This window comes from Carcharhinus amblyrhynchos, chromosome 7 (assembly GCF_965287045.1).
Source record: "Carcharhinus amblyrhynchos chromosome 7, sCarAmb.v2.hapA, whole genome shotgun sequence".
Taxonomy (NCBI): domain Eukaryota; kingdom Metazoa; phylum Chordata; class Chondrichthyes; order Carcharhiniformes; family Carcharhinidae; genus Carcharhinus; species Carcharhinus amblyrhynchos.
Window position 1 is genome coordinate 8,774,254 of NC_137330.1, and position 12,675 is coordinate 8,786,928.

The 12,675-nt window shown below is 46.0% G+C and overlaps 1 protein-coding gene across 4 annotated transcripts in view; it reads right to left on the reverse strand.

Moving 5' to 3' along the window:
• Positions 1 to 1,537: 1,537 nt before the first annotated feature.
• vit (vitrin) overlaps positions 1,538 to 12,675 on the reverse strand; it is a 62,908-nt gene continuing 51,770 nt past the window's right edge. For 3 of the 4 annotated variants that reach the window (XM_080191902.1, XM_080191900.1, XM_080191901.1), the window contains exons 16-20: positions 9,166 to 9,313; positions 8,658 to 8,761; positions 5,445 to 5,671; positions 3,098 to 3,611; positions 1,538 to 2,254 (exon numbers count right to left, since the gene is read on the reverse strand). In XM_080191902.1, the coding sequence (XP_080048028.1) occupies positions 2,076 to 2,254; positions 3,098 to 3,611; positions 5,445 to 5,671; positions 8,658 to 8,761; positions 9,166 to 9,313 (1,172 nt within the window). In that variant the 3' untranslated portion in view covers positions 1,538 to 2,075. The remainder of the gene's footprint in view (positions 2,255 to 3,097; positions 3,612 to 5,444; positions 5,672 to 8,657; positions 8,762 to 9,165; positions 9,314 to 12,675) is intronic. The other variant, XR_013886972.1, reaches the window with a different exon arrangement.

Below are 12,675 nucleotides of genomic sequence, written 5' to 3' on the forward strand. Positions count from 1 at the left end.
GCTGGAATAGTGTCCCCAGTTCCAGGGATATTGGTCACCCTCCTGTACCTTCCCAAATTGGCCTCATTCAGCTGTAGTACCCTGTTGGTGAATGGCATAGGGGTCTTTGCAGAGCTATTGATCCTGTTCTAATATCCATGTCCAGCAGGTGGGTTGCTGAATGGTGAACTGGAGATGGAGGTTGATTTCCCCACACCTATGCTTACTTGAAACACCCAGCATGTTTGCTGCCCATAAGGTTGAGCTGTGTGTTTCCATAACACTCACTATGTTTCACTTGCCCCATTGTGCCCAGCCTGAAGTGTCTGTTCAGGCCTGACAGTAACTCAGCACAGACTGAGGACAGAGGCTGGGCACATCTTTGACTCAGTACAACATGGAAACAGGCCCTTTGGCCCAATCACTCCATGCCAACCATGGTGCTCTCCCAGCTAATCCCAATTGTCCGTGTTTGGCCTATATCCCTCTAATCCTTTCCCATCCACATACTTATCCAAATGCTTTTTAAATATTGCTATTGAACCTCGACCAGTTTCTCTGGCAGCTCATTCCATACACGCACCACCCTCTGTGGGAAGAGGTTGCCCCTCAGGCCCCTTTTAAATCTTTCTCCTCTCACCTTAAACGTATGTCCTCTACTTTTCAATTCCCCTTCCCTGGGAAAACAACTATTTTACTGCCCTGCCCATCATGAGAATGGGAAAGGTCCATGGATCTCGAGCAGGCTTTTACAGTTTTGGGACAAGTGAGGATGTAAAATTGAACCCTTGTGTTCATCCTATCGATGCCCCTCACGATTTTATGAATCTCAGGAAGGTCACCCTTTGTTCTCCTACGTTCCAAGGAATAAAGTCCCACCCTATAACTCAGGCTGAGTAGTCCTGGCAACATCCTCAGAGATCTCTGCACACTTGCCAGTTTATCAATGTCTTTCCTATAACAGGGTGACCAAAACTGTACACAATACTCTAATGACTTACACAACTCTACAAGTTATTTAATGGATAACTTTGCTATTCCATCAATTTCTTGATCTTTCTCCACAGTACATTGTGCACACTTTCCTTTAAAAGGAAGGGGAAGTTGGATGAATATTTTAGAAAGGAGGTGGAGCCATTTCTGTTGGGAGAGAGTGCACCGAGCACCAGAATCTCTGATAGTGAACTGGTGATTCTGGTTTGGTTTAAGGTGAATTAAAGGAAAGACTGAGCACCTTCCCACAAGCTCAGGGCGTCCCAAAGCATTTTACAGCCAATGACATACTTTGGAAGGTCCTCACTGTCCCAACGTAGGAAATGCAGCTGCCAATTTGTGCACAGCAAGCTCCCACACATGATAATCACCAACAAATACTTTCCTGTGTTGAGTGAAAGATTAATATGGAGCAGAACATGGGTGGTTCCACCGGGTGCCTCTGGCAGGAGATGGTGAGGAGGACAGTATCATAATGCTCACTCCAGTTTTGGGGAAGGGGGGGAGGGAGGAGGAGGGAGGGGAGGGGGAGGGGGGAGGGGGGGGGGGAGGGGGGGGGGGAGGGAGGGGGGTAGCAACCTGGTTTCCTGAGCGAGTCCATGAATGCTGCCCTTGTGCTCCCAATTGGTTCCAATGCAGCAGAGTTAGCACGTTCCCCCACACCAGGCCTCACCCAGGGGGTGGAATGCGAGCTACCCACCTTTCTCGGATGGACGGGGTCTGCTTGTGGACCCGGATGGACCCGCTGCTGCTCTGCTTGTTCCCTACAGTGAGGGGGTGAAACAGAGAGCAGACAGGCTATCCTGCTCTGCATAGGTTGGAGCCCTCCAGGAATTTCAGGATGTGGTTAAGAATCAGATGGGCAGTTTGGGACAGTCGCTCCCAATGGACCAATGGGGAATTGGCTGCTCACACATGAATGGTCCCAGTAAAAACCCTCACATCTACGAAGCCTTTGGAAGTCTACAAGAAAAGCTGAAAGTTTGGAACATGTCCTATCCCACATGCCGGACAGGTGGGCGAGATTGAAGCTTGCCTTATACACAGTAAATAGATATTGAGCGGCTACTGACAGTGACTAAAGTCTGACTCTCCAGCTTTGCTCAGTTACGTGGCTGCGAATTAAATTCCTGACAGATGTTGTGCACAATCCGGGCCACAAATTGATGCAAGTTGTCGAACTCGTCAACAAAGAACAAATGGTCCTGGTCCGGGTCTGTCGCAATGTACGCCAACTCATCCATGGCTGCCCAGGCAATGCCCACAGCGTAGGCAATCACACCTGCAAAAGAGAAACCAGCCACAGGGATCAATAACACAGAATTTTACCGCACAGAAACATGCCCAACAGGCCCACACCGGCACTCACTGACACTAATAAATAACCTTACTACTCCCTCTTAATGCTTCCGCTTCATCTAGGATGAGAGATCATAGTTTCTCCTCAACTCTGTTTTAAATTTACTACCCCTTATCCTAAGACTATTTTTCCCAAAGGGTTGTGAATCTGTGGAATTTGCTACCCCAAAGTGTGGTGGCTGCTGGGACAGTGAGTAAATTTAAGGAGGAGTTAGACAGATTTTTAATTGGTAATGGGTTGAAGGGTTATGGGGAGAAGGCAGGAAAATGGGGATGAGGAGCATATCAGCCAGGAGCAAACAGCACAGCAGACTTGATGGGCCGAATGGCCTGATTCTGCTCCTATATCTTATGGACTACCTGTGGGATGTGGGTATCACTGGCTGGCCAGCATTTATTGCTCATCCCCAGTTGCCCTTGGAGGGTAGTTGAGAGCCAACCACATTGCTGTGGTTCTGGAGTCATGTGTCGGTCAGACCAGGTAAGGACTGCAGATTTCCTTCCCTAAAGGACATTAGTGAACCAGATAGGTTTTTCCAACAATAGTTTCATGGCCATTAGTAGATTCTTAATTCTAGATTTTTTTTTATTGAATTCTAATTTCACCATATGCTGTGGTGGGATTCGAACCTGGGTCCCCAGAACATTAGCTGTGTTTCTGGATTAATGTTCTCGTGATAATACCACACAACCACTGCCTCTAAACCACACACTGTCCCAGTGCCCAGTACACTGTCAGTGTGCACTCTCTCCCCCGTGTCCTTACCATTTCTCTGAGCAGCCAGTGCTGGAACCTGAACATCATCGTACGACCGTCCATCTGTGATGAGAATCATGAGCTTCCTTTTGTTGTCTTTGGACTTGCTGAAAAGGTGTTTTAGTGCGTAGCTGATGGCCTCCCCGGTGCTGGTTCCGCCACTCCAGTACCTGATGTTCTTGATGGCAGTGGTGACGGCCTCCTTGGTGCTGTGCTTGTCGAAGCCAAACTCCAGCCTCTGCTCGTAGGTGTACTGCACGGCCCCGATCCGCGTGGCCGTGTCCGAGATCTCAAACGCCTGGCTGATGTTGGCTACAAACTGCAGGATGGTGTGGAAATTGCCAGTGCCCACGCTGCTGGAGCCATCCACCACAAAACCAATGTCAGCAGAGTTGAGGCAGGTCTTGCTGCAGGCCAGCCTCTCGGTGTTACACACCCGTTTGACCAGGGGACTGACCGCCTGGTACAGCTTGAACCAGCTGGGCACATTGATGGAGAAGTAACCGCTCATCCTACACACAGACTGGGAGGAAAAGAGAAGAGATTTAGCTCATTCGCCAGCGTGGAAGAGTCAGTTACCAGGGGGCATGGGTTTAAGGTGCGAGGGGCAAGGAGATGTACAAGGCAGGTTTTATTTTTACACTGAGGGCGGTGGGTGCCTAGGACTTGTTGCCGGGGAAGGTAGTGAAAGCAGATTCAACGGTGACTTTTAAGGGGCATCTTGACACGTACGAGTTGGATGGGAATGAAGAACAAAGAACAGTACAGCACAGGAAACCCTCCGAGCCTCTGCCACTCATTGGTCTAACTAGACCATTTGTTTGTATCCCTGCATTCTCAGTCTGCTCATGTGACTAGAGGGAATATGGTCTCCAAAAGGGTGGGGGGGGGGGGGTTTAGTTCAGTCAGGCAGCATGGTCAGTGCGGAGGGCCGAAGGGCCTCTTCCTGTGCTGTCATTTTCTTTGTTTTATTTGTTCTATTTAAAAATGGGGTTGAAAAGTGGCATTGTGTCCACACGGTTTATCTGCCTTCTTCTGTCCCAGTGCAACATCCTGCTTCCACCCTCACTGCTTAACTGTTGTGTAGTTTATCTATCAGTATCACAAGTAGATTTACATTAACACTGCAATGAAGTTACCCCTCGTCACAATCCAGAACCTGTTCGGTTACACTGAGGGAGAATTTAGCACGGCCAATTGTGGGCTCCACTGTATCGTTTGCCCAGTTAAAAGGCTTCATTTTACAGTATTTCTGCCTAATGTAATTCGTGCTTTAAGCTAACGCAAGCTAATTTGGCCACATCAGCTTGGAATTCTGGGTTCAGCTTAGAAAATTGGCTATATTTGAAAGTGATCCATCTCATAAACAGTCTTCCTCATAAGCTAAACAGCATCATGGTCACAGATGCCAATTCTTTATGCAGCTAGCGACTGCTTGAACCCAGCTCTTTAAAAACACAGATAACCAAAAAGCTATATTGTTAATAACAGCTATATATTCAGTTGCTGTTTTGAATGCTGTACAAGCTTTTGAGGCAAGATCTTTCTCTCTCTTACCAATAAAATTAATCTCATTTGCTTTCTATAAAATGCTAATTCTAAAGGATGCTTAATAAAGAAGTTTCTACATCGAACCAGTCATGCTCAAGTTTATTCCAAAGATGAAAATAGACCCTACACCAGTGCACCTAACCAGCACATCTTTCGGACTGTGGGAAGAAACTGGAGCACCAGGAGGAAACCCACGCAGACACAGGGAGAATGTGCAAACTCCACACAGAGTCACCCAAGCCTGGAATCAAACCAGGGTCCCTGGAGCTGTGAGGCAGCGGTGTTAACCACTGTGCCACCCTCTGCATCTAAACTTAGAATTATAATAACTCCATTATAACTATTATAATAACTTATATATGAATTATAATAACTATTAAGTAGCAGTGCTTTATTGCACAAAATGAAGTAAAACAAACACCACACGACTGTGGTGAACACAAACAGGTCCCAACTGGGACAGTGGAAATAATGGACCCACTCAGGGGCTCGCCTTATACAGAGCTCAGTACATCAGCCCTACCTGGTGAGTTAATTACCAATCCCCAAGGAGCTCGTATTCAATGAGTCCAACAGGGAGGCCATTCAGTGATTCCCCCTAGAAGTCCTGGGGATTATTACAGATATGCCACTGTATTGATCGATTGATTCATACAGTAAGAAGCTGAGACCCCCATCTAGATCTCAATAAACATAGACACTGATAAGTGAGAGAAGTCCATAAACTGCAGTGAGCATCAAGTGGATTTGGAGACCATTCCATCACACTTTTCACACTATCCCAGAGATATGCTACAGACTTCACCTTGTCCACAAAGTCTGCCTCAACCATGTTCTGCCTCTCCTGCTGGTCTGCTCCTTCCACAGTGATGAAGAAGATGTTGATGCCAGATTCCCGGGCAAGGCGAGCGGCCTCTTCGACCTTGTCTGTGGGCCAACCATCGACCAGGATCACCACCACATTCGGGGCTCCACCGCGGTTCCCCTGCTCATTGGAAAAGAAGTTTCCAACAGCATGACTGAGGGCCCTTCCTGGAGAGAGAAAGATTAACAGCTTCAAATTATTGCCACCGTGCCATTTGCAATGCAATAAAGTTCAAAGTTTATTTATTAATGTCACAAGTAGGCATACTGTAATAAGTCTTCGGAGACAGAAGTCCCTTCACCAAAATCCCTTTATTTACGAACTCTAACAGCAGTACACACAGACTGCTGATTGATAGCACTGTCTCCGAGGGTGCCAGAGGAACTGACACGCCCTGTTAAGGACAAGGCAAAGACTCCCTGATTGGCCCATTAATTGGATTCTTAATCAGGGAGTTCATATTCCAATAGGCCAACCCCAATGGCCTGATTGAAGCCATTACATTTACATTCACACTGCAATGAAGTTACTGTGAAAATCCCCTAGTCGCCACACTCTGGTACACTGAGGAAGAATTTAGCATGGCCAACGCACCTAACTACCCTGTGGCGTAAATTACTGTTGCAGTGCATTGAAGCATATCCTGTAAAACGCTAATTCAAAAAGATGCTTAATAAAGAAGTTTCTACTTGAGTCATGCTCAAGTTTATTCCGAAGAAGAAAATAGACCCTACACCAATCCACCTAACCAGCACGTCTTTCAGACTGCGGGAGGAAACTGGAGCACCTGGAGGAAACCCACACAGACACAGAGAGATTGTGAAGACGCCACACAGACAGTCACCCAAGCCCAGAATCGAACTGGAGTCCCTGGCGCTGTGAGACAGCAGTGCTAACCACCATGCCACCCTCTGCATCTAAACTTGGAATTATAATAATTCCAGGAGCCAGCTGTTAAGGAACAGTGCTTTATTGCACAAAATGAAGTAAAACAAAGACCACAAGCCTGTGGTGAACACAAACTGGGTCAGTGGAAATAATGGACCCACTCAGGGGCTTGCATTATACAGGGCTTAGTACACTAGCTCCACCTGGTGAGTTAATTACCAATCCTCAAGGAGTTAAACCAGTTGACATTGACATGGGACTGCTGAATGAATGGAAGGAAGTCCAGCTTTCTATCCTTTGCACACAAAATCTCTCTACATTATTATAGTTCAGAGGAGGTTCACTGGAGATTCCAGAGATGAGGGGTTTGTCGTGTGAAGAGAGATTGAACCGTTTTGGCCTTTACTCTCTGAAGTTTAGAAGAATGAGGGGAGATCAAATTGAGGTATACAAGATGATAGAAGGTATGGATAAAGTAGACGTGGAGCAGACGCTTCCTCTTGTGGGGTATTCTAGGACGAGAGGTCATAGTCTTAGGATAAGGGATAACAAATTTAAAACAGAGTTGAGGAGAAACTACTTCTCCCAAAGGGTTGTGAATCTGTGGAATTCACTACCCCAAAGTGTGGTGGGTGCTGGGACAGTGAGTAAATTTAAGGAGGAGGTAATGGATTGAAGGGTTATGGGGAGAAGGCAGGAAAATGGGGATGAGGAGCATAACAGCCATTATTGAGTGGCCTAATTCTGCTCTGATATTTTATGAACTTGTGTATGTGAAACTTTAACATATATTGATATTGTGTGCGTTTAAACTGGAACTGGGTTAGATGCCATCCAGGAAGAATTGATTAGGGGATAGGGTGAGCAGAGTCAGAGTGGGAGAGGACTAGTCTGAAATGAAGTGAGCTGTTCTTATTTATTTTGATGATTAGCCAAGAGAGGTGATGGCCTAGTGGTATTATTGCCAGCCTATTAATCCAGGAACTCAGCTAATGTTCTGAGAATCCGGGATCGAATCCCACCATGGCAGATGGTGGAATTCGAATTCAATAAACAAAATTTGGCAATGACAACCACAACTCTCACCAACTTTTACAGATGCACCATAGAAAGCATTCTCTCTGGTTGTATCACAGCTCCTGTCTGCCCAAAGCTGCAAGGAACTACAAAAGATCGTAAATGAAGCCCAGTCCAACACGCAAACCAGCCTCCCATCCATTGACTCTGTCTACACTTCCCGCTGCCTCAGGAAAGCAGCCAACACAATTGAGAACCCACGCACCCCGGACATTCTCTCTTCCACCTTCTTCCATTGGGGAAAAAGATACAAAAGTCTGAGGATATGTACCAACTGACTCAAGAACAGCTTCTTCCCTGCGGCTGTCAGACTTTTGAATGGACTTACCCTTATATTAAGTTGATCTTTCTCTACACCCTAGCAATGACTGTAACACTACATTCTGCACACTCTCATTTGCCTCTCTATGAATAGTATGCTTTGTCTGTAGAACACGCAAGAAACAACACTTTTCACTGTATGTTAATACATGTGACAATAATAAATCAACTCAAAATATCTGGAATTAAGCATCTACCGATGACCATGAAACCACTGTCCGAAAAACCCATTTGGTTCACTAATGTCCTTTAGGGAAGGAAATCTGCTGTTCTTACCTGGGCTGGCCTACATGTGACCCTGTGATGGGGGATTAGGGTTTTGTTGTAATTAGGATACTATACCTTTGAAACCTAATGACAGAAGCCAGTTTTCAAAACTATTATTGTTAAAACATAGTCAGGGTTACTTAGACAGTAAATCAGTACTAAGTGATTATTTTAAACACAGCTAACGGTTTTCCCTGGGCTGAGAGATCTGCGTAAAACTCCAACAGTTACCATAGAATCCCTACCATGCACAAAGAGACCATTTGGCCCATCAAGTCTGCTCCGACTCCCCTTCCCTCCACCCTATCCCCATAACCCCCGTGCATTTACCCATGGCTAATCCCCCTAACTTTTGGGCAATAAGGGGCAATTTAGGATGACCAACCAATCAAACCTGCACATCTTTCAGACTGTGGGAAGAAACCGGAGCAAACCCACACAGACATGGGGAGAATGTGCAAACTCCACACTGACAGTGACCTGAAGCTGGAATTGACCTGGGTCCCTGGCGCTGTGAGGCAGCAATGCTAACCACTGTGACAACAGCTGGAAGGGAATGGATTGTTAATGTGAAGAGGTCATGAAAAATGAGGAACTTACCCACATTGGAGAGGCCACCTCTCTGTGGAATCTTTTCAATGGCTAATCTAAGATCATGCGGGTTTTGATAAGTCTGGAGGTTAAACTCTGTACTGGCGTTGTTCCTAGGGATAACAAAAAGTCAGTGTTCTCTCACATCTGGTAAATAATGGAAAGAGCTTGTATTCTATTGGAAAGGCGATGACCAAGAGATATTATTGCTGGGCTATTAATGGGGACCCAGGAAACCCATGCAGACACGGGGAGAATGTGCAAACTCCGCACAGACAGTGACCCAAGCCAGGAATCAAACCCAGTCCCTGGCACTGTGAGGCAGCAGTACTAACCACTGTGCCACCATACCATCTTATCTGGTCTACATGTGACTCCAGAGCCACAGCAACTCCCCTCAGGAGTTGCAATAAATGCTGGCCAGCCTGCGACGCCCATGTCCCATGACTGAATTAAAGAAAATATAGCCTCTTTCACAGTCTTTGTGCCCCTAAGTGCTCTTCTTCATTTTACTTACCCAAATTGGATGATGCCTATCAATGGGCCTGCTACTCCAATATCGAGGGCTTCAGCAATATTCATCAGAAACTTCTTCTGAATAGCGAATCTCCGCCTTCCAATGCTCCAACTTCCATCCATCAGAAACGCAAGGTCAATCTTGCAATCTGTAACAGCAGGAAAAGTCCCTTATTCCAAGGCTTGACAACTGGCTGAAAACTACACCGGAAAAGTTTCATTTCCTTCCTTGAGTTCTGGACACCATCTCCTCCCTCCGGCAGCACCACCATGAGCTGTACAAAGACTTAGATAATAAGAGAAGATGCTGAAAATAGCCGCAGCAGGTCAGAGGGCATTGGCAGAGAGGCAAAAGGCATCGGAACTCCAGTGAACTTATCGAGACTTTTAAAATGTAAAAAAAAGAGTTGAGAGGGTAGATGCAGAGAAATGATCTCCAGAGGGGAAAGATTTAAAAGGGGGCTGGAGGGACAACTTCTTCACACAGGGGGTGGTGCGTCTATGAAATGGGCTGCCAGAGAAAATGGTTGAGGCAGGTTCAGTAACAACATTTAAAAAGCATTCAGGTAAGTCCATGGATGGGAAAGGTTTAGAGGGCCAATGCGGGCAATTGGGACTAATAAATAAACTTTAAACCTTATCTAAAAGCTCCTTAAATGCCCCTATCGTATCTGCCTCTGCCCTGGCAGTGTGTTCCAGATATCTACCACTCTCTGTAAAAAAACTTGCCCCTCACATCCCCTTTGAACTTTCCCCTCTCACCTTGAGCATATGCCCCCTAGTAGTTTATTTATTTATTTATTAGTTTATTTATGCATATTCATGTCACAAGTAGGCTTACATTGACTTCTTTACAGTGTTACTGTGAAAATCCCCAGTCGACACACTCTGGTGCCTGTTCGAGTACACTGAGGGAGAATTCAGCGTGGCCAATGCACCTAACCAGCACGTCTTTTGGACTGTGGGGGGGAAAACCGGAGCACCCAGAGAAACCCACGCAGACACGGGGAGAACATGCAGACTCTGCACAGACAGTGACCCAAGCCAGGAATCGAACCCGGTTCTCTAGCATTGTGAGGCAGCAGTTTTAACCACTGTGCCACCGTGCCACCTGTTTTTAACTCTGGGAAAATTATTCTGACTGTCAGCCCTATCTATGCCCCTCAATTTTATAGACTCCCGTCAGGTCTCCCCTCAGCCTCCGTCACTCCAGGGAAAACAACGCTAGTTTGTCCAGCCTCTTCTAATAGTTTATACCCTCTAATCCAAGCAGCATCCTGGTAAACCTCATCTGCACCCTTTCCAAAGCCTCCACATCCTTCCTGCAATGTGGTAACCAGAACTCAGAACATTTTACAGGGATGATATTAAATCCTAGATTTAAATCTCTGCTAAATGCTAGACTTCACACAGAGCTTTCCATACATTACCAGCACAAGCAGTTACTTCCAAGCCAGTGGGATTGCTACAAGACAAAGTCATTGGGAACCATTACTGTTGCCAACTCTAGTTCAATCTTATGCTGGAAGTTTCATCACATGACTACCCTCCAACAGTTCCGCCCCCGAACCTCTCCCATTGGTTATCAATCCTCATGATGCCTTGCTCTCTACACCAATCAAAAAGGGAATAGACTGTTAGAAGAACATAAGAACTAGGAGTTGGTGTAGGCTATCTGGCCCCTTGAGCCTGCTCTGCCATTCAATAAGATTATGGCTGATCTTTTTGTGGACTCAGCTCCACTTACCCGCCCGCTCACCATAACCCTTAATTCCTTCACTGTTCAAAAATGTATTTATCCTTGCCTTCAAAACATTCAATACGAACATAAGAAATAGGAGCAGGCATAGGCCACCTAGCCCTTTGAGCTAGATCAATAAGCTTTCCCGCTTTCTCCCCATAACCCATAATTCCCTTGTCTATCAGAAATCTATCTACCCGTGACTTAAATATATTCAACGGGGTAGCCTCAACTGCTTCACTGGGCAGGGAATTCCATAGATTCACAACCCCTTGTGTGAAGAAGTTCCTCCTCAACTCAGTCCTAAATCTGCTTCCCCTTATTTTGAGGCCATGCCCCTTAGTTCTAGTTTCACCTGCCAGTGGAAACAACTTCCCTGCTTCTATCTTATCTATTCCCTTCATAATCCTATATGTTTCTATAAGATCTCACCTCATTCTTCTGAATTCCATTGAGTATAGTTACAGTCTACTCAGTCTCTCCTCATAAGCCAATCCTCTCCAGAATCAACCTAGTGAATCTCCTCTGCACCCCCTCCAGTGCCAGTATATCCTTTCTCAAGTAAGGAGACCAAAACTGTACACAGTACTCCAGGTGTAGCCTCACCAGCACCTTACACAGCTGCAACATAACCTCACTATTTTTAAACTCCATCCCTCTAGCAATGAAAGACAAAATTCCATTTGCCTTCTTAATTACCTGCTGCACTTGCAAACCAACTCCTTGAGATTCCTGCACAAGAACACCCAGATCCCTCTGTCCTAATTCTGTGCAGAGATTTTCTTACCAACTCCGAGATTTTTATAACTCAGAATCAAAGCTATTGGAAGAAAATGTTTAAAGTCTCCCCATGACTTGTCTCTTAGTGATTTTCTAAAGATGAATCTTTTAATTCCTGAAAGACCCCAGGACTGTCCAGGGAGAGCTGGCAACCCAACATGCCTAACCCGCAAAAAATGGCAGACTCCCATAGGAACCAAAGTGTCCTCGCCCATCCATCCCTATCTGGGAATGTTCTCCATCTATTCCTATCTCTGGGTGACTCTATATTCCGGTTTTACTGAAAAGGCAGGAAGACCCCCTCCCCCAGCCAGCAACACCCCCACGTCCCGCAAATGAATAAAAAAAAAATTCCAACCAACTAACAAGAACACATTCACGGGACAAACCCACACCACCGGTTTGCTTGTAAATTGACATATGACTGATTGAAAAATCCAATCAGCTCATCATTTTTGCTGGATCAGATCATAGATTCCCTACAATGCAGAAGGAGGCCATTCAGCCCATCGAGCCTGTACTGACAACAATCCCACCCAGGCCCTATCTCTGCAACCCCAAATATTTATGTTAGCTAGTTTCCCTGATACTAAGGGGCAATTTACCTTGGCCAATCCACCTAACCAGCACATCTTTGGACCGTGGGAGGAAACTGGAGCACCTGGAGGAAACCCACACAGGCACGGGGAGAATGTGCAGACTCTGCACAGACAGTGACCCAAGCCAGGAATCAAACCCAGGTCCCTGGCACTGTGAGGCAGCAGCGTTAACCACTGTGCTGCCAAGAAGGCTGGTATGGGCCCCAATACATTGCCCATTTCAATGCTTAACCCCCCATCTCCATTCTTATCAATGGGACTTTTCACAGATGATGAATTGGTGACAGGATGGTAAAATTCAAGTGGAAGCTCTCAAACTGCAGGACGATAGAGCAGGATAGAGATCAGTGCACGCAATTCACTTGTCACCCATTTAATTGGACATCTCTCC